The sequence below is a fragment of the Cydia amplana genome, chromosome 27 (genome assembly GCF_948474715.1).
Source record: "Cydia amplana chromosome 27, ilCydAmpl1.1, whole genome shotgun sequence".
NCBI classification, from domain to species: domain Eukaryota; kingdom Metazoa; phylum Arthropoda; class Insecta; order Lepidoptera; family Tortricidae; genus Cydia; species Cydia amplana.
This window is the reverse complement of record NC_086095.1, coordinates 6,582,007-6,604,787: the sequence shown is the minus strand read 5'-3', so window position 1 is coordinate 6,604,787 and position 22,781 is coordinate 6,582,007. Positions and strand designations below refer to the sequence as shown.

The 22,781-nt window shown below is 37.8% G+C and overlaps 1 protein-coding gene across 1 annotated transcript in view; it reads right to left on the bottom strand.

Annotated features, from left to right (window-relative positions):
* Positions 1-20,703, bottom strand: part of LOC134660516 (P protein-like) — a 38,879-nt gene extending 18,176 nt beyond the window's left edge. Inside the window, exons 1-6 of the mRNA XM_063516289.1 lie at positions 20,504-20,703; positions 9,790-9,973; positions 9,348-9,384; positions 2,115-2,250; positions 1,138-1,334; positions 494-621 (exon numbers count right to left, since the gene is read on the bottom strand). Coding sequence (XP_063372359.1) covers positions 494-621; positions 1,138-1,334; positions 2,115-2,250; positions 9,348-9,384; positions 9,790-9,973; positions 20,504-20,693 — 872 coding nt within the window. The 5' untranslated portion in view covers positions 20,694-20,703. The remainder of the gene's footprint in view (positions 1-493; positions 622-1,137; positions 1,335-2,114; positions 2,251-9,347; positions 9,385-9,789; positions 9,974-20,503) is intronic.
* Between the last annotated feature and the right edge of the window lie 2,078 nt (positions 20,704-22,781).

Genomic DNA, 22,781 nt, shown 5'->3' with positions numbered 1-22,781 from the left:
ATTGTACGCCCGAAATGGGCAAGCTGATGGACTTTTTTGATATTAATAAGACCTATGCACCAGCTTTGACAATAAAGAAATCTTATCTTATCTTATCTTATCTTATCTTATCTTATATTATCTTATCTTATCTTATCATAAAATAGCTGGTCCTAACTGGATGCAAATAGCCCAGGATAGAATAAACTGGGCATCTTTGGAGGAGGCCTTCACCTGCGGAGAGGTTCTTGCAGATTGACTATTTTTAGTCTCACAAAATTAAACTAAAATTGCTAATCTTAATATAAATATAAAATTAGTATTTAAGTAAAAAAAAAATATTATTATACGGTTGCAAGAAATAAAAGGCTGTTTTATTTTATTTATTAATGGTGTCATAGAGAATTATAAGTAAAGAAAGAGTGGTAACACCATACATCAGTTTTCTTACCAAAACGCGAGTTATTTCGTAGTCGACATCTACCGGCAAGTAGGGGACATTATCAGTTCTTACCTGATGACATAAACGGCCGTTGAATTCAAATTGGAATGGTGTTCGAACTTAGCCGACCGGGGCGTGGCCTCGCTGAATTCCAGCTCGTTGGGGTCCAGAAATAGGAATGAGTGAGGTTGAGTGAAATTCTGTTGAGAAACGAAAAATTTGCACAGCATTACTTAGTATAAAATAAGGTAGGTGTCTTTAGTAATTATTTATTCTTTATTTAATTTAGACAATTATTTGTAAAAATAATATGTCTTATCGAAAAATAGATGGCGCTGGACTTCGCCGCGTTTTGTGATCAGGGATCGGGTCACTAAATTGACAAACACCAACTTTTGACAGCCAACTTTTTAGATTTTACACAATACATCTTATACAATCATTGAATAAGTATTTAATGGTAGGGTAAATCGTCAATTACTGGCCACTGTTTAATAATTGGCCACCTTATAAACAAAATGGATTCTGTCCACCTTTTTACATAATTCATTTTAGTATAAGGTGTCAATACTGTCAATAACTGACCACCCTTCAATAACTAGCCACCTAATACTAAAATAAATTATGTAAAAAATTAAACAAAATTATTTTTTAGTATAAAGTGGCCAGTTATTAAACAGTGGCCAGTAATTGACGATTTACCCTACTGAACTAACCTCTCTCTCCACTATATCCGACTCTTTGATATCGCCTGTGTCTCCCCTTACGGCCCATCTCTCCACCCATACATCGACTTTGGACCTTATGCTCTTCTCCGTAAGGTTCAGTTTCTGTTCCTCCTGCTCAGTCAGGAACGGGCCTGACACGTCCACCAATAGTGTCAGGTGACTCTTCGGTATCTCGAGTAAGTAATCTGGAAATTACGTTAGTATAAATTAGATAAATCAGTAGAAAGAGCACAGAAGAGTTTCATTATCATCATTAACTTAAGAGTTATTCTCTTGTCGGTGGAGTATCTTCCAGCATTCCCTGTCTTGCGTCAGCTCTTTGACTTTCTGATACGACACAACCCCCACTTTCTCTTTCACTTGGTCTAGAAAGCTGCGTCTGGGTTTTCCTTTACCAGAAGAGTTTAATGGCAAGAAAAAAAAACAGAATCCTAAAGGGGCCCACTGATTAACACTCTGCCGGACGGTATCGGCCTGTCAGTTGTTCGGAACTGTCAAAAATTTTTTTGATAGTTCCGAACAATTTATTTCCGAAACTACTGGGTCTAAAAATACAAAAAATAGCTCTTTACCTATGGATGACAGGAAAATCTATTGGAAATGTGCAGTCAAGCGTGAGTCGGACTTAATTACGCAGTGTTTGATCCGACCCCTACGGGTTTTTAAACACATTTCATTCACTTTCCACATTAAGTAATAAAAGTACATTGTTAAAAATTGGTTAATGTACGGAACCCTTGGAACGCGAGTCCGACTCGCACTTGACCGGTTTTTTCTGTTAAAATGGGGCATTATCTATGAAAAGGGACCTTATTGTCGATGGCGCTTACGCCGCTCAGCGTCGCGCGGCATCGTATTTATATCGGAGCATCGTTAATAATGGCGTAAGCGCCATCGACAATAACGTCCCTTTTCATAGATAACGTCACAAATGTAGGACAGGACGCATAAAAGCTAGTACTTACCTTTGACCTGTCCAGGAATAAGCACGCAGTTCCTGAAGACGAGCTCCTTCTCATTGAAGAGACAGAACACGACGGTGAAGAACACCCAACAACCCACCAGGAGTGACAGCTTGGTGTAGCTCCGGGCTTTGTCCCACTTAAACAATCATTCATTTCAGTAAATATTCATTCCTATTGGAGCTGACACTTGATAGGGCGTTTACCGTTGAGTGGACGCTCAAGTTGGGCGTGCAGCGGGGCGGGGCGTGCGGCGTGCATGTTAAACAAATGCAAACGTATAGTACTTACTTAGCGGCCTTAGTGTACGCTGCTCACATCACTTGTAAATAGCCCGACGCCACGCTGCACGCTCCGCCGAACGCTCCGCTTCGAGCGTCCACTCAGGCCTTACACTCTGTAACTTCGACCTCTACAATGGTAACTGATATCTAATCATCATCTTCCATGCCCTATCCGGGCATTTCGCCACGGCTCAAGAGAGCTTGGGGTCCGCTTGGCAACTAATCCCAAGAATAGGCGTACACACTAGTTTTTACGAAAGCGACTGCCATCTGACCTTCCAACCCAGAGGGCAAACTAGGCCCTTATCGGGATTAGTCCGCGCGGTTTCCTCATGATGTTTTCCTTCACCAAAAAGCGACTGGTTAACATCAAATGATATTTCGTACATAAGTTCTGAAAAACTCATTGGTACGAGCCGGGGTTTGAACCCGCGAGAAATTGCAATTCGCATGCACTTACCGATTTTTATGTTAACTGATATCTAATATGGGGCATTATCTATGAGAAGGGACCTTATTGTCGATGGTGCTTACGCCGCCCAGCGTCAGGTCAGGCGGCATTGTATTTGTATCGGAGCATCGTTAATAATGGCGTAAGCGCCATCGCCAATAAGGTCCCTTTTTAGATCACGTCACATATGTTTTCTTTATAATAATTATAAGTAACGTTGTCTTTAACGCAGTTAGTATAACGTAAACGTGCCTCAGGACTAGAAAAAGGGATAACGTGTCGATAATATTCTTTGTGACGTTATCTATGAAAAGGGACCTTATCGTCGATGGCGCTTACGCCATTATTAACGATGCTCCGATATAAATACAATGCCGCGCGACGCCGCGCGGCGTAAGCGCCATCGACAATAAGGTCCCTTTCCATAGATAATGCCCCATTTCTGAATAGGCCGGTTACTAAACTTTAAATTGTTCGAGAGCATCACATTATATCCTACAGTATATTTGTGTTTGGAATATAATAGAACACTATTTTGTGAATGTATGTGTAAAGTAATCTCTAAAAAATATATTGAGATTTTTGGAAAAAAAAATTTTAAAAATTTAGTTTTTAAAAAGATGTAAACATAAAATTCTACAGTAGCGATTTTTTGTTCAAAAGGCATAACTAAATATTTTACACTGTAAGTAAAATATGCACCACTTTTTTAGTGGTGCATACGTCACGAGCAATAAAAATGTTTGAAATAAATAATTACAATACAACATTAATTAAACACTTGGTGATTTTCCACTATATTGTTACGCCAATTATTCTACTCAATCTAATAAAATAAAAAACCAGGGGATTTTATTTTTACTATTTTTTAAACAATTATAACGTATTTTACCCCACGCGCATTAATTCTACAGTATATTTTTTTAATGCACCATACAGCCTGTAATTAATGTTATCACAACGTCAAAGAATCTCCTATTAATACAATGAGCTTTTGTCACAATTGTAAAAATGGCTATTGTTAAATTATTTAAATGATCGGCGCGGGGCGGGAGGGGAAGCGATGGCGATACCTCAAGGCCGCACGGCCGCAAAGCAACGGATTGGATAGGATGAAGGTATCTTAGGGCGGTTACAGAGTAGCGTTTTATACGAGCGTACGCGTACAGTCACCAGCAATTAAATGTCTGCTAGTGCACGAAAATACTAACGACCTTTTTTCCTACGTCCAGTTGACCTAAGTTTAAAATGTATAAATTGCGAAACTTGTAACGACATGTGTCCCACGTTTAGCTGACCTAAGTTTAAAAAGTCTACCGTACCGCGAAGAAATTCAAAGGTGTATGTGAAGTCCCTAATCCGCATTGGGCTAGCGTGGGGACTGCCGTACGAAACTGATAATTTTATTTAACATCACGATTTTTGGTCCTTCATGAACTGTCAAAAGTGACGTTTCTTCAAATAAAAACGTCACTTTTGACACTTGTATGGATGGGATATGTCAGTGTCAAACAAGTGACTAAAGTGACGTTTTTTTTTAGACACGTCACTTGACACTTGTATGGATGGGATATGTCAGGGTCAAACAAGTGAGAAAGTGACGTGTTTTTAAGAAACGTCACTCTTGACACTTGTATGGATGGGATATGTCAGTGTCAAACAAGTGACAAAAGTGACTTTTTTTAAAGAAACGTCACTTTTGACAAGTATGGATGGGCTATGTCAGTGTCAAACAAGTGACAAAAGTGGCGTTTTTGAAGAAACGTCACTCTTGACACTTGTATGGATGGGATATGTCAGTGTCAAACAAGTGAGAAAAGTGACGTTTGTTTTTAAGAAACGTCACTTTTGACACTTGTATGGATGGGATATGTCGGTGTCAAACAAGTGACAAAAGTGACTTTTTTTTAAAGAAACGTCACTTTTGACATGTATGGATGGGATATGTCAGTGTCAAACAAGTGACAAAAGTGACTTTTTTATTTAAAGAAACGTCACTTTTGACATGTATGGATGGGCTATGTCAGTGTCAAACAAGTGACAAAAGTGACGTTTTTGAAGAAACGTCACTCTTGACACTTGTATGGATGGGATATGTCAGGGTCAAACAAGTGAGAAAAGTGACGTTTGTTTTTAAGAAACGTCACTTTTGACACTTGTATGGATGGGATATGTCAGTGTCAAACAAGTGACAAAAGTGACTTTTTTATTTAAAGAAACGTCACTTTTGACATGTATGGATGGGCTATGTCAGTGTCAAACAAGTGACAAAAGTGACGTTTTTGAAGAAACGTCACTCTTGACACTTGTATGGATGGGAAATGTCAGGGTCAAACAAGTAAGAAAAGTGACGTTTGTTTTTAAGAAACGTCACTTGTATGGATGGGATATGTCGGTGTCAAACAAGTGACAAAAGTGACTTTTTTTTAAAGAAACGTCACTTTTGACATGTAAGGATGGGATATGTCAGTGTCAAACAAGTGACAAAAGTGACTTTTTTATTTAAAGAAACGTCACTTTTGACATGTATGGATGGGCTATGTCAGTGTCAAATAAGTGACAAAAGTGACGTTTTTTTTTAAGAATCGTCACTTTTGACACTTGTTGACACTGATATATCCCATCCATACAAGTGTCAATAGTGGCGTTTCATAAAAAACGTCACTTTTGTCACACGAAAATACTAACGACCTTTTTTCCTACGTCCAGTTGACCTAAGTTTAAAATGTATAAATTGCGAAACTTGTAACGACATGTGTCCCACGTTTAGCTTACCTAAGTTTAAAAAGTCTACCGTACCGCGAAGAAATACAAAGGTGTATGTGAAGTCCCCAACCGCATTGGGCTAGCGTGGGGACTACCGTACGAAACTGATAATTGTATTTAACATCACGATTTTTGGTCGTTCATGAACTGTCAAAAGTGACGTTTCTTCAAATAAAAACGTCACTTTTGACACTTGTATGGATGGGATATGTCAGTGTCAAACAAGTGACTAAAGTGACGTTTTTTTTAGAAACGTCACTTGACACTTGTATGGATGGGATATGTCAGGGTCAAACAAGTGAGAAAGGTGACGTGTTATTAAGAAACGTCACTCTTGACACTTGTATGGATGGGATATGTCAGTGTCAAACAAGTGACAAAAGTGACTTTTTTTAAAGAAACGTCACTTTTGACAAGTATGGATGGGCTATGTCAGTGTCAAACAAGTGACAAAAGTGGCGTTTTTGAAGAAACGTCACTCTTGACACTTGTATGGATGGGATATGTCAGTGTCAAACAAGTGAGAAAAGTGCCGTTTGTTTTTAAGAAACGTCACTTTTGACACTTGTATGGATGGGATATGTCGGTGTCAAACAAGTGACAAAAGTGACTTTTTTTTAAAGAAACGTCACTTTTGACATGTATGGATGGGATATGTCAGTGTCAAACAAGTGACAAAAGTGACTTTTTTATTTAAAGAAACGTCACTTTTGACATGTATGGATGGGCTATGTCAGTGTCAAACAAGTGACAAAAGTGACGTTTTTGAAGAAACGTCACTCTTGACACTTGTATGGATGGGATATGTCAGGGTCAAACAAGTGAGAAAAGTGACGTTTGTTTTTAAGAAACGTCACTTTTGACACTTGTATGGATGGGATATGTCGGTGTCAAACAAGTGACAAAAGTGACTTTTTTTTAAAGAAACGTCACTTTTGACATGTATGGATGGGATATGTCAGTGTCACACAAGTGACAAAAGTGACTTTTCTATTTAAAGAAACGTCACTTTTGACATGTATGGATGGGCTATGTCAGTGTCAAACAAGTGGCAAAAGTGACGTTTTTTTTAAGAATCGTCACTTTTGACACTTGTTGACACTGATATATCCGATCCATATCGTTTCTATAACTAACATTTGACGTATCTCAACTGACCTAAGTTTAAAATGTATAAATTGCGAAATTTCTAACGACATGTGTCCCACGTTTAGCTAACCTAAGTTTAAAAAGTCTAGTGTACCGCGAAGACATTCAAAGGTGTATGTGAAGTCCCCAATCCGCACTGGGCTAGCGTGGGAACTACCGTACGAAACTGATAATTTTATTTAATATCACGATTTTTGGTCGTTCATGAACTATCAAAAGTGACGTTTCTTCAAACAAAAACGTCACTTTTGACACTTGTACGGATGGGATATGTCAGTGTCAAATAAGTAACTAAAGTGACGTTTCTTCAAAAACGTTACTTTTGACATGTATGGATGGGCTATGTCAGTGTCAAACAAGTGACAAAAGTGACGTTTTTGAAGAAACGTCACTCTTGACACTTGTATGGATGGGATATGTCAGGGTCAAACAAGTGAAAATGTGACGTTTTTTTAAGAAACGTCACTCTTGACACTTGTATGGATGGGATATGTCAGGGTCAAACAAGTGAGAAAGCTGAAAGTTTTTTAAGAAACGTCACTAATACACTTGTATGGATGGGATTGTCGGTGTCAAACAAGTGACAAAAGTGACGTTTTTTATGAAACGTCACTATTGACACTTGTATGGATGGGATTGTCGGTGTCAAACAAGTGACAAAAGTGACGTTTTTTATGAAACGTCACTATTGACACTTGTATGGATGGGATATGTCAGTGTCAAACAAGTGACTAAAGTGACGTTTTTTTTTAGAAACGTTACTCTTGACACTTGTATGGATGGGCTATGTCAGTGTCAAACAAGTGACAAAAGTGACGTTTTTGTAGGAACGTCACTCTTGGCACTTGTATGGATGAGATATGTCAGTGACAAAAGTGACTTTTTTTAAAGAAACGTCACTTTTGACATATGGATGGGCTATGTCAGTGTCAAACAAGTGACAAGAGTGACGTTTTTTATGAAACGTCACTATTGACATGTATGGATTGGATATGTCAGGGTCAAACAAGTGAAAATGTGACTTTTTTTTAAGAAACGTCACTCTTGACACTTGTATGGATGGGATATGTCAGTGTCAAAAAAGTGACAAAAGTGACTTTTTTTTAAAGAAACGTCACTTTTGACATGTATGGATGGGCTATGTTAGTGTCAAACAAGTGACAAAAGTGACGTTTTTGAAGAAACGTCACTCTTGACACTTGTATGGATGGGATATGTCAGGGTCAAACAAGTGAGAAAGCTGAAATTTTTATAAGAAACGTCACTAATACACTTGTATGGATGGGATTGTCGGTGTCAAACAAGTGACAAAAGTGACGTTTTTTACAAACGTCACTATTGACACTTGTATGGATGGGATATGTCAGTGTCAAACAAGTGACTAAAGTGACGTTTTTTTTTAGAAACGTTACTCTTGACACTTGTATGGATGGGCTATGTCAGTGTCAAACAAGTGACAAAAGTGACGTTTTTGAAGAAACGTCACTTTTGACATGTATGGATGGGCTATGGCAGTGTCAAACAAGTCACAAAAGTGACGTTTTTTAGAAACGTCACTCTCGACACTTGTATGGATGGGCTATGTCAGTGTCAAACAAGTGACAAAAGTGACGTTTTTGAAGAAACGTCACTTTTGACATGTATGGATGGGCTATGGCAGTGTCAAACAAGTGACAAAAGTGACGTTTTTGAAGGAACGTCACTCTTGACACTTGTATGGATGGGATATGTCAGGGTCAAACAAGTGAGAAAGGTGACTTTTTTTTTTGATATTGACTTTCAAAGTATTGTCATTAGGCTTTTTGAACGTAGCTATTTTAAGCGTAGCAATTTTAAAAGTATTGGTCTCAAGTTATTTGTTATTTATTTTGATTTCTCGCAAAGCACTTGTTATTATTCCAATATTTTTTTGATAACACGTGTTAAATAAACAGATAATTGTAGAAATATAAAATTTTCGAGTGTAGGATGAATAAACATATTTTTTAAGCATAAAATAAAAAATAAAAAATCATAATAAATAGATCTCACGGTATCCGAGTGGTGCAAATTTCCATATCAATTGAGATTAATATTATGACCTAATCATCAAATTTTCGAATTGTGTAGGAATTTTTAAGTTACATTTATATCGATTATTTAAAAAATAACTATAGATTGAGCTTACTGTACACAGCTCACAGGAAACTCTCGGGATTTCTTTGTTATTAATCATGAACTAACTTAAGACATATAATTGATACATTATCCCGACTGTATGACTTAGTCTGTATAGTGTTCTAGATATTGACCCTAGGGTCATTAATTTCATGAAGAGCTCAATTACGGTACTCGAGATAATCGTATCGTGGGCATCTGTAAACCCTAAATATTGATTAGAAAAAGCTTTCGAGACTGTACGAATTAATGCAAGCAAAATTTTTTCTTCCCCCGCCTAGAATCAGAGGGAACGTTTTGGTGAAATGGAATGTCATGATGTAAGTAAACCCTCAATAAATGATTCTTGATTATCAAACTTCGTGATAAATTTGGTCGATAAAATTTATTTTAAGTAAGTAGGTACTTCTAGTTCTCAGTATTACTTACTTTTGAAGGTTTCTTCTCTCCATGTAGTAGGTGATTGCTGAAATACAAAGAAATATTTATGCATTATGTTAAGGTATTTAAAATTATTTATAATAGCCGTTTGATTATCAACTCTAACCTTATACAAATAATGCTTACTTTGTCTCCGTGGAGTCCACGGGAGGTTTGTTATCTTGCGTAAAGTACACGGATCCATTCTGCGCGTGTGGATCCTCGGTTATTATTTTATTATTGTTGAGGTGAGGACCTGAGTTGATTATCAACTCTAACCTTATATAAATAAAGCTTACTTTGTATCTGTGGAGTCCACAGGAGGTTTGTTATCTTGCGTAAAGTACACGGATCCATTCTGCACTAGTGGATCCTCTGTTATTCTTTCATTATTGTTGAGATGAGGAGCTGAATTTATTATCAACTCTAACCTTATATAAATAAAGCTTACTTTGTCTCCGTGGAGTCCACAGGAGGTTTGTTATCTTGCGTAAAGTACACGGATCCATTCTGCGCCAGTGGATCCTCTGATATTCTTTCATTATTGTTAAGATGGGGAGCTGAGTTGACAGCTGGAAGCCGTTTGACCTTCGGCGCTGATGATCTTCGGGGGCGGAGGGGGAGGGATTCTTGAGCTGAAACAGACATGGTATATTTTGAATAATTTTACGGTTTAGACTCACTTGTTTTAAGTCACTCGCGCGACATGTTTCGGATTATTCAATGTTAGCATGTCTCACAACAGTTTAAATTCGATTGAGACATGGTATAGGTATTTAAAGTAGGCTGTACAATCGCCATCAGATACATCAAAGCGGCCAAAGTGTTCATAAATATCTAAATAAAGCCTCTACTATCCTGCACCAAGAAGATAAGATAGCCCAATGGTTGACTGGTAGAGAATGCCTCAATCCTCAAATTAGGTATTTGTACTAAATAATGGTGTCTCATCACCACCGTAAACGTCAAATTTCTAGAGAAATGTAACATTTTTAGCGACACTGCCTCACTTGTTTTATATTATACAAGGTTCAGGGTGACCTTGACGGACTATATAGATATAAATAAGTACCGACGATGTATATTTTTACGTACATTACCCAAAATAAACATTAAATTGCAATAATCATCATAATGACAACAGTTGTACGCAATCTCCATTTCGTAAACGACGCCGAATGACATTATGTCAATATTACAGTCTCGTTACGATCAATGTCAGTGTGATGAGATAAAAAACCGGCCAAGTGCGAGTCGGACTCGCGTTCCAAGGGTTCCGTATATTAAGTCCGACTCACGCTTGACTGCACATTTCTAATAGGTTTTCCTGTGCTCTATAGGTAAAGAACTATTTTGTGTATTTTTTTCAAAATTTTACACCCAGTAGTTCGGAGATAAGGGGGGGGGGGAATGGTCGGACAGACAGACAGACAGACGCACGAGTGATCCTATAAGGCAGTGCCTAACCTTTTCAGTCCGGTCACCCCTATGACTAACTAGGGAACCTCTCCTCCCAATGGTAATAAAAAATAAAACGTGTAGGTACGTTTGTTGTATTGTTATATTAGGTTAGCTTATTACTCCCGTAAAATACCACTTTTACCCCCACGGGGGTAATTACCCCCAGGTTAGGAACCACTGCTATAAGGGTTCCGTTTTTTTCTTTCGAGGTACGGAGCCCTTATTATGAGAATGATTAGGTACATAAACATAATTTAAGGAAGGCTTTATGTTAAAAAATAACTAGACAGATAGTCGGATTATTCCTATTTGCATTATTTGACACATGTCACTCACAACAGCAATACTACCTAAAATGTCTTGCACATCGAAATCACAAAGGAAGACAACTGCACTGCGAACGTTTACGTTCTACACGTCTTTTAGGGTTGGCCGGACACCACTAGGGTTGCCAGATGGTCGGGATTTGGCGGGATTCTCCCGATTTTTAGCAGGTGTTCCCGATTCCCGACAAAGTGTAAACTGTCCCGAAAAACAGCTTCACGTTATAAAACAATAATTTCAAGTTCCGAACTGTCGTCGAGCGAGCGAGCTGACGTAGTGCCAATAATGTAAAATATCGTTGTTTTTAATACAATTACTTTAATTTGAATGTATTTTTTTAGAGATGCCCCGAATAATGAATTTGGCCGAATACCGAATATTCGGCCCCTCCCTCGGCCGAATACCGAATATTCGGCATGACATGCGAACATTTTGAGTCACAATTATTATGCAAACTGTTCGCCATCAAAGCACTACGTTTGCTAAGATATATTTTTATGTTGAACAGAATTAATGAATGTATATTAGTCAATCAAATCAGACCCATGATAAAAATAAAATATTTTGTAATCAATAAATGCTCAAAAACGTGCCTTCGTATTTAACTACTTTCCAAGAATACATTTTAAATATTAAATATACCTAGTTTTTGGTTATTTTTTGTAATTTTTCTTTTTAGGTAGATGCAACAGATATTCGGTATTCCGCCGAATAGTAGTCAACATTCGGCCGAATACCGAATATTGGGCAAAGTGTCCGAATAGGCCGAATACCGAATAGTTGCCGAATCATGGCATCGTGGCAATCGTGGCATCTCTAATTTTTTTTTTTTCCGACTTAAGTCCCAAAATACCGAAAAAATCATATTGTTTCCCGATAATAGCGCCTTTCGATCTGGCAACCCTAGACACCACCGTTAGAAATCGGTAGTCGTCTGAGTAAATCGATATATTTTTTTCATTTTAGGTCGCAACAAAGCATTATTAAATTTATTATATTTTCTTATTATTATTTATAATTCATATAATTCTAGCTTTATTTAAATCTCAAATAAAAAATCATTAAACGTCACAATTCGATACCTCAGTCTAGGTGCCATCCAATAGTAATCGCTTGCTGTGACAATCGATTTGGGTTAGTTACATATAAACGTCAGTCATAATGTGTCAAATAATGCAAATAGGAATAATCCGACTATAGGTAAAAGCATTATTTTACAACTGCCTATTTATTATTCTGTATAATGGGCCTTAGGAGGATTAACATAAACAGATTTTTCTACTCGTCGACTGCAATGCTTGAAGTAAGACGAAACAGGAGCTGAGATATAAATATTTTAGGTAAATATACCCGTCTCGCTAACGGAAGCGGCTCCTAAAACTAGTGCGATAAGGACAAGGCGAAAAATCCTGCATAAATATCTCAAAAATCGAGGTTTCGTACTCGACTGTTTTCTCCTCCAAAACTTAACCAATCGTAACCAAATTTTGAAATCTAAATGATTATGAAATTATCTGTGTCGCACCGTTTTGATTTTTTGGCTAATTGATATCAGTTTTGAATACCACGGCTCTCATTGGGGCATAGTCAATTAGGCCATTTTGGCCATTTTTGAAGGGCTCTAGCGCCTTAAAAAACAAAAATATCAAAAAAAGCAAAACGGTCCGACACAGATATTGATAATATTAATCTGTGTTGAAAAAATCATTGCTCTAGCTTCAAAACCCACGGAGGAAACAGTCGAGTACGTTTGTATGGAGAAATGACCACTCCTGTTGGCTCTTAAGACTTCGTACCTATACCAAAGTGAAATCGCATATTTTTTCACTATGGGACCCCAACTCAACTATAATATTCATTTCTATACAGTTTAGTCAACTATAATATTCAATATGATTCTTCTACTAGTTTTAACTTTTTTTTTGTTGACTCGTTAAAAAAGTATTGTATACAATAGTGATATAATCAAGCTTTTCAACCTCGTACCTTTACTTAGGCAACTCAGCAAGCTTCGTTGCCTAAACACGGTAGTCGACTGAAAAGCTCTCCATTATAGGTATCACGATTGTATAAAATACTATTATAGGCTAGTTTGTTTTTAGTAATTAAGTTGTTTTTGCATTTTCTTATCTTGTGGATATGAATAAAGAAATTATTTCTTCTATGTCTTTGCCGTCTACAAAGGGCAATGTTCTATAAGTGGCATTAAGTACTACGCATCTATGTCTAGGCTGTCTGTAAAATACTAGTGTTTCTATAATAATTATAGATATTATACGCTGAGGGCTGTTTTAGAAACCTTAGGAATATAACAAGTTTTAAGATCTAAATTGCACTGGATTTACTCATACTCATATTCATATATTTTATTGCATTTCATGTGTACAGAGGATCTTAGGGGCTAAGTACAGTTTCAACATGAACCCTGCGAGGGTATAGCAACATAACAGACTAACTTAAACTAAACTAAACATCTAGATCTCACTTAAAACTCTTGGATACAATAATATGCTTTGCTAATTAGATATCGCTTTAATTGCACTTTAAATCTAGTTATGTTTATTTCCACCTGTGTTGACTTTGGAATTTTACTATATATATTGACTGACATGGCAAATGGACCAGAGTGGATCATTTTCATGTTTGAGTTTTAAATCGAATGTTACTATGCAATGCACTGGGAAAATCCATACAAACAATCGCCTTCTATTTTCTTTAATTTTAAAGAATTTTAATTGTTTCGAATGGAGAGGTATGGACAACTAAATGTGGCCGTACATTTACTGCTAAAATCGGATATAGGCCTGTCCAGATGGGGAGAATTTTTCGCCAATCTGATTAAATCGTCCGATCAAATCAGGCCGTGCTGACACAAACGCCAATTTGGCTCGGCATTTTTTAATTTAGTTTAGAGATTAGTTTTTTAATTTAGAGCGTTCAAATATCACCATAAATTTATAAGTTTTTGGCAAAAATTTAATTTTTGGTCCAAGCTTTTATCGCTGACTGTACTTTTCCTACGACAGACAACTAATACTCATCGAGACAATTCTAAAAACCCCTAACACAATTAGGTTGCGTTGTTTCATCACAGAGTTCCTATGGCCACCTCCTGAGTCCTGTCTCCATCATCAGATCAGTTCGACAGTACCATATTATTGTATTGTCATCAGAACTACATACAGCTGCCAATTTTCATGACGCTACGATCCTTGGAAGATGGTTAAATTAGTTACCTTAGATTCCATTACATGTTAGTTACATACAGGTCGACCTAATAAAAGCTTGTTAAAAAATGGTGAAAGTGGCCAAATTGGACACAAACATCCGCACCACCTGATTTGATCGGACAATTTAATTAGATTGGCGAAAAATGGTTCCCGTCTGGACAGGCCTAATAGGGATGATGACATTGATGACACATGTTGAATTTGATAACAAAATCTAGTAAAATAGATAGCAAACGAGCAATTTATCACAATAATGTGGATATTAAAATAAAATATTGAAAAATTACAAAAATACAGGACCCGAAAGTTTCAAAATTTAAGTTTTTTTTTAACTTCCAAAAACGATAAAAGTAAGGGTACCCATTCGATTCCTTACATTTCGTCCAAAAAAATATTGTATAGCAACTATTTACATAAACGCAATATTTCACCGGCAAAAACGCAATTTTCTTGTTTTGTCCATACTACAAGATGGGCTCCCAGAGACCTTGACGTCACGTTCCCTTGCCGTTTTGTATAGGGCGTTTCGCGAGTGAAGTGCGACTGTCGGCCTTTGACTACAATTTCTGACTTTTGTGTTACATTAATGCAATGGGTCCCATATAGACATTTGATCCTAAAAACAAACCCGATCGATTGATACCATAAATGAAAATTAGTCATGTAGCCTATTGTCAGCCACCTGAGAGCCTGAGAAGTGCTAAACAGTCGCCGTGGTCGAAACCAGCCAGGACAGTATGGTTATGGTATGGTATGGACAACTAAGTATCAACCAGAGGTCGCGGGACATTTTTAGGTTTCCATACCCAAAGGGTAAAAACGGGACCCTATTACTAAGACTCCGCTGTCCGTCCGTCCGTCCGTCCGTCCGTCTGTCACCAGGCTGTATCTCACAAACCCTGATAGACAGTTGAAATCTTCACAGATGATGTATTTCTGTTGCCGCTATAACAACAAATACTAAAAACAGAATAAAATAAAGATTTAAGTGGGGCTCCCATACAACAAATGTGATTTTTGACCGAAGTTAAGCAACGTCGGGCGGGGTCAGTACTTGGATGGGTGACCGTTTTTTTTCTTGTTTTGCTCTATTTTTTGTTGATGGTGCGGAACTAGGGAACGCTCCCGGTACTGAGTTTGTATGGCGAGAACCGGGAATTCCCGGTTCCGGTACTGTATTTGTATAGAAAACCAGTACCGGGAGCACTCCCTATGCGGAACCCTCCGTGCGCGAGTCCGACTCGCACTTGGCCGGTTTTTTGTTGATGTTTTCGTGAACGACGCGTGTAACGTAAAAGGGCATGACAATTAGAGTAAGCCGTCTTGGAAGGAGTGACCTTCGTAGTTACAGTATAATAGTTATGATACAGTCGTCAAAGTAATCTCATCTTTTTTGTCGCCATGAGTATTACTGTTTATAGGGTTCCGTACCCAAAGGGTAATAAGTTATTCGCTAAAATTTCATTTTTGGTACAAGCTTTTATCGCTGACTGTACTTTTCTTACGACAGACAACTAATACTCATCGAGACAATTCTAAAAACCCCTAACACAATTAGGTTGCGTTGTTTCATCACAGAGTTTCTATGGCCACCTCCTGTCTCCATCATCAGATCAGCTCGATAGTACCATAATGTATTGCATTGTCACCCGACTTACATGTGTATGCAAAATTTCAGCTCAATCGCAAACCGGGAAGTGGATCAAATTTATCTTGCAAGATTCCATTACATGTTAGTTACATACAGCCTACAGGTCGACCTAATAAAAGCGTGTTAAAAAATCATTTTTGGTTCAAGCTTTTATCGCTGACTGTACTTTTCTTTTCACAGGCAACTAATACTCATCGAGACAATTCTAAAAACCCCAAACACAATTAGGTTTCGTTGTTTTATCATAGAGTTCCTATGGCCACCTCCTGTCTCCATCATCAGAACAGTTCGATGGTACCATAATATTGCATTGTCACCCGACTTACATATGTACATGCAAATTTTCAGCTTCATTGGAAGTCGGGAAGTGGGTCAAATTTAACTTGCAAGATTTGATCCGTACAAACATAGTTAACTACATATGTACTTACATAGGTACATTGCAACTTGCAATGCATTTTATTTGCAAGTTAAATAAAAGCTTGTAAAAACGGGACCCTATTACTAAGACTCCACTGTCCGTCTGTCTGTCACCAGGCTGTATCTCATGAACCGTGATAGCTACACAGTTGAAATTTTCACAGATGATGTATTTCTATTGCCGCCGTAACAAAAAATACTAAAAACAGAATGAAATAAATATTTAAGTGGGGCTCCCATACAACAAACGTGATTTTAAATTTTTGCTAGATATAGCATATATTAGGGAATGTTACGGAACCCTTCGTGCGCAAGCCCGACTCGCACTTGGCCGGGTTATTTTTATACAAGTCGGAAATGAATACAAGGAAAAAATAAACAACAAACACAACATAAAGGCTTATTTAGGCTACCAGAGATAACGCCTTGACTAAGAATAGAGGCGTGTTCAGATATTTGTGAGCTCCTGGCCGCTCCGATATTATTATATTTGATGGCGACTGTACATGGAAAGTATATGCCATTTTGCGCTTTATTACAATTGTAATAAATCATGCACAGTCAAGTGTCAAAATATGGATGCATACATGATACAACTTACTCGAAAATATGTCCCGTAGTTCTTAATTTGTTGACATAAGAGCTATGGGACATATTTAAATTATTTAACATATTTTTGAGTATGATCAGGCGTGGCTCATTCCGCGATTTCGTCGCGTCGCTACAAGTACCTACAAGTACATGCGGCCCACACCAATTTTGGTGTCTAGCCATAGTAGTTGCCGCGCACCGCTACGGAACGGACGCCTGCTCGCGCTTGCGCCACCTAGCGTTCATATCTGTCGTAAAAGATGCGTTTTGTTAGAGAGTGAATCTTCTGTAGGTACCTTACTATTATTTATTCTAAGATGGTATGATGAGTGCACCCTTATTTTTGCACTAGACTGTACGTGTTTGCCATGGAATGGACCCTTCAAATATTTGTCTTCAAACGATTAACAAGAAACTAAACAAAGAGGGTCCGTGGGTTTTTTTCAATGACTGTTTGTTTAAGCAATTGATACTAAGTATGATGACATTATCATGACATAATTGTGGTTAGCTTCATAATTACTTGCTACATTAAAGTTCATAATTACTTACTGCGATAAGGTCACATAAATAAGTACCTACTAAAGAATAAGTTTTTGGAAGAAAAGATAATTTTTGGTACAAACTTTTATCGCTGATAGTACTATTCCTTCCACAGGCAACTAATACTTATCGAGACAATTCTAACAAACCCAAACACAATTCGTTTGCTTTGTTTTATCACAGAGTTCCCATGGCCACCTCCAGTGCCCATCATCAGATCGGCTCGATAATACCGTTAATATCTAATAGATTTTCCTGTAATCCATAGGTAAATAACTATTTAGTGTATTCTTTTAAAAATTTTAGACACAGTAGTTGGGCTTTTTCTAAAATAAATATCGAAAACCTGATTCTTTCAAATCTGGACATTCTTGAGCTCATTCTACTCAGAATCGACATCACTCTCCACCCTTCCATTAAAAAACGATGTCCCAAAATGTCCATTCCATTACGTCACGTTTTATTATGAGAAAATTTTTCACTTGTATGGACGTGACGTAGTGGAATGTACAATTTTCATACAATTTTTTTTTTATCATCAGGATTGAATATGCTAGTGATTCTGAGTTGAAAGAACCCAAAAACACCAGGATCCGTGAGAGTCGGGTTTTCAATATTTATTTTAGAAAACGCCCAGTTTCGGAGAGAAAGGGGGGAATGGTCGGTCAGACAGACAGACAGACGCACGAGTGATCCTATAAGGGTTCCGTTTTTTCTTTTTGAGGTAGATACGGAACCCTAAAAATCGTAGAAGGCACCGAATGTCATTTAAAGGCTATTTTTCTAGATAATTTGATGATTTTGATTTGATATTTGACAGTAAAAATGTGTAGGTATTTATTTTAGAATTATGAGTTTGACATGTTTAATTGTATTTTCAACAACAGACTTTAAAGGTATTTGACTGTATTTAAAATAAATTATTTTACACCATGCATGAAATAAAGCACCAGAAGATTAATCATTAATAACATTAAACGCAATAAATCGACGCATTCTTTTGGTCATCGTGCCAAGTCTGCGGGCAGGCTATTTTAAACCGGTTAAATCTGGTTCGAGATATATATGAACATGCATACGTACAGACAGATGGGCTACAGACTAGACTAGATATATACGTCACTTAAACGTGGGCTTTTTAAGGTTCCGTACCAAAAATGTAAACACGAGAATCTATTTACTAAGATTCCAATGTCCGGCTGTCTGTTTGTCAGGCTGTAACTCATAAACCGTGATAGCTAGGCAGTTGAAATTTTCACAGATTATGTACCTATTTCTGTTGCCGCTATAACAACAAATACTTAAAGCAGAATAAAATAGATATTTAAGTTGGGTTCCCATACAACAAATGTACTACCTTTTTTTGCCGTTTTTTGCGTAATGGTACGGAACCCTCCGTGCGCGAGTCCGACTCGCACTTGGCCGATTTTTTTACCTAGAGATGGATATTGGGACAATAATAATGGGTATCATTGCATACATCATATTTACAACAAATAGGTACATTGTTGTTTGTAATAAGTAATAATAAACAAACAACGTAAACATAGCCTGCGATATAACAATAGAAATTCTTAGTTTTGTACAAAACAGTAAATCTTTTTACAGTAGGTACCTACATATGGTGTTACTTTCCGTGCCTATGTCGAAAATTTAAAGGTTTGTACTGTAAAACGTTGTACGATACACGTGCGAATAGGTAATTCGCAACTCGTGTGGATTTAAAAGACTCCCCTCGGTCGTGTTATAATTTATCAACACTCGTTGCGAATTTCTTACTTTCCGCACTTGTATCGTAAATGAGCGTTTCTTTTATGTTTTGCCTTATATATTGTGACTTTTTTGCCACTTTTGTGTTATTTCTAGTCAGGGTCGCGAGCCCTTTTCATCTTTATAGGAGAAAAAAAGTGTTCTAAAATTTCCATACATTTTCAAACTTTCCTTTTTGTTACCGGCATACAAAGTATAGGGGGAAGTGGTAACATAGGATAAAAACTGTGGGACATTTTTTTATCCCATTACTTACGATCGAAGGAGCTCGTGATTCTGAGTACTAATAACACAAAAGTGCCAAAAATGTCACAATATATAAAAATGGCAAAAAATAAAAGTAACGCTCAAATAACTATTCCGCGTGTGTTTGGCATATCTACATAAATTGATTTGTATAGTCTGTGTTATAGCTTCAAACCGGCCGGGTTTACTGCCTTCTCGAAGCTGTGAGTTATAACCTCCTAAGGCCCATACAAACGAAACATCCAAGAAATTTGAACCTAAACTGTAGGAAATAGAGTTGATTTTGCGTTGTTTGAAAATTTTACGAAACAAAGCAAAAGCGACTCTGTTCCAATTGAACATGGTTTAATTACATCGAACTGAATAGGTACTATAGGTAGGACCTTGGGCCTGAGGAGGATAAAGAGGTTATTGCTTTCGAGTTTCTAGACGGATAAATGTCTAGCAAAAAACCTGGGATGCGAAACACAATACCTTTATGGGTGAATCCATTCATAAAGTGGGTATGCACTTTTACAGCTCGCTGTACAAATGCCATCAGGGCTATAACTATAACCGCGAAAATCGAAATTCGCAAATCGCGGGCATCTTTCTCTGTTTCTCTAATTACGCAGCACCACTTTCACCATCCAACTAACCCGGGGTTAACCGGTATATCTTGAGTTACCATGGTCACCAGTACAATTTGACACTAGGTTAATGGTTTAACCCCGGGTTAGTGTGAAGCAAGTGGCGCTTAGAAAAAATACTCACCAGTCTCCTTCTTGGCCGAGGTGCTCACTAGAGTATCAGATATTTTTGAGCACCTTAGCCACTCCGATATATTTGGCCACTGTCATTATCACTACAGCGAGCTGCAAAAGTTGGGTATGCACCTTATATTAGTGTGTGTATATTTTAGGGTAAAAACACTTAGAGAATCAACTCACCAGTCTCCCTCTCGTAGAACTGCCTGAAGGCCGCGAGTGCCGGGTCGTATTTCACCTCCTCAGGCAACCCGACCCACAGCTGCAGCGCCCCCGCAGTCAGGTCCTGCGACACGAGCGAGTACTGGCTCCTCGTCAGCTCGGGTTCGCACTCTCTGGAACCCCGCACTTTTACTCGCTTCAAGAACGACATTGCACTCGCATTATGTGTATTTACTTTCTAATTTGTTACAGTCACTCGGTTCTTGTACTTTAGTTTTTTTGGCACTAGAATTTAGTTTTAATATTAGTAAATTGTACTTTGAAACACACAGTGTCTATTTGTTCAATATCTTACTTGTCCATATTGTTAAAAAACACATATTATGTTAATATTTTGCTTTATAATGATATTTCTAACGTTAATACCTATGATTGGTAGTAAGTCTTCAAAATGTTAACGGTTTGCTAGATAATCTATGCTCTCTATGAATAATTTTATTGTAACGCTCTCGCCTTGAGATATTGCGACCCGAGCGAGTACTGGCCCCGGGTCAGCTCGGGTGCGTACTCTCTGGAACCCCAAACTTTTACTCGCTTTAAGAACGACATTGCACTCGCATTATGTATATTTTCTTTCTATTCGTTATTAGTCACTCGGTTCTTGTACTTTAGAGACTTTTTGGCACTAGAATTTGGTTTTAAAATTAGTAAATTGTACTCTGAAACACTTATTAGTGTCTATTTGTTCATTTTCCTTTATAATGATATTTCTAACGTTAATACCTATGATTGGTAGTAAGTCTTCAAAATGCTAACGGTTTGCTAGATAATCTATGCTCTCTATGCATAATTTTATTGTAATGTCGGCTGGACACACTCGTTGAGAGCCTCTCGCCACGAGTTTCGTCAACGCTCCGACCCAATCGGAGAACGGTATTGAAGATAGAGGTACCTCTACCCTCCATAATCTCGGGGTGTCTCGACGAGTGTGTACAGACGGCATCGGCATGACGCTCTCGCCATGAGATATTGAGACAAAACGAGTACCTACTGGGTTCTCGTCAGCTGGGGTTCGCGCTCTCTGGAACCCGACACTTTTACTCGCTTCAAAAACGACATGACACACAAATTCTGTACATCTAGTTATCGGTCACTCGACGTTTTGTTTTAATGCACTTTCCGTAAACTATACGGTATTTTTGGCACTATAATTTAGTTTTATTATAACTACATTCTACTTAGAAATAGAACACTAGTCATTGCGCTGTTTTACTCTACATAGCGTTTGTATCTAATTTGATATCACTAATACACGTCTATTTGTTATAATGGTACTTGTCTAAATAGTACAAAATGTACCTACATCTAAAATATTCAAATTAAAAGAAATAATACAAAAATTTTACTGTATACAATATGATTTATTTTGACACAATTTTTACAATAAACTTCGTAAAAATGTCAAAGCATGGTCAAAGCATACCAATGCTACATAATCTATGGAAAGTCAGGTAAAACCTTTTTGTGAGTACCTAGGTATATTAGTACAGATCAAATACAGATGTTTTCCATCGTATTTTCACGGAAACGTACGAACGTGTCTTGCTATTTCAGTCAGTCTCGGTGCAAAAAGTACTGAGGTTGACTGAAGTAGCATGACAAATACTAACGTTTCCGATAAAATACGATAGAAAACAATTATGCATAGTGCATTTCAGCGCGGCAACGCCACCAGATCCTTCTGGGAGTTGTGGGCACCCTACCACCCGGCGCCGAGCCAGCTCCCATTTTTTATTTGTAAAAACTAGCGACCCACCCCGGCTTTGCACGGCTTAACAAATTGTAACGTTATCCATGAAAGGGACCTTATCGTCGATGGCGCTTACGCCATTATTAACGATGCTCCGATATAAATAAATTGCCGCGCGACGCTGTGCGACGTAAGCGCCATCGACAATAAGGTCCCTTTTCATAGATAATGCCCCAATTATACATAAACCTATCACTCTATCTATTAAAAAGCCGCATCAAAATCGGTTGCGTAGTTTTAAAGGTCTAAGCATACATAGGGACAGATAGCGGGAAGCGGCTTTGTTTTATACTATGTAGTGATAACTTAATGGGTTCATAAGATTCATACCAGGGATGTTGCGAATATCCGCATCCGCATCCGCAACCGCGGAACTTCCGCATTATTTTCAACATCCGCATCCGCATCCGCATAAAATGGTGCGGATTTAATGCGGATGCGGATGTGGAACAGGTCGGTACAGGAACGTCTTAGCATCGGCGTAAGTGC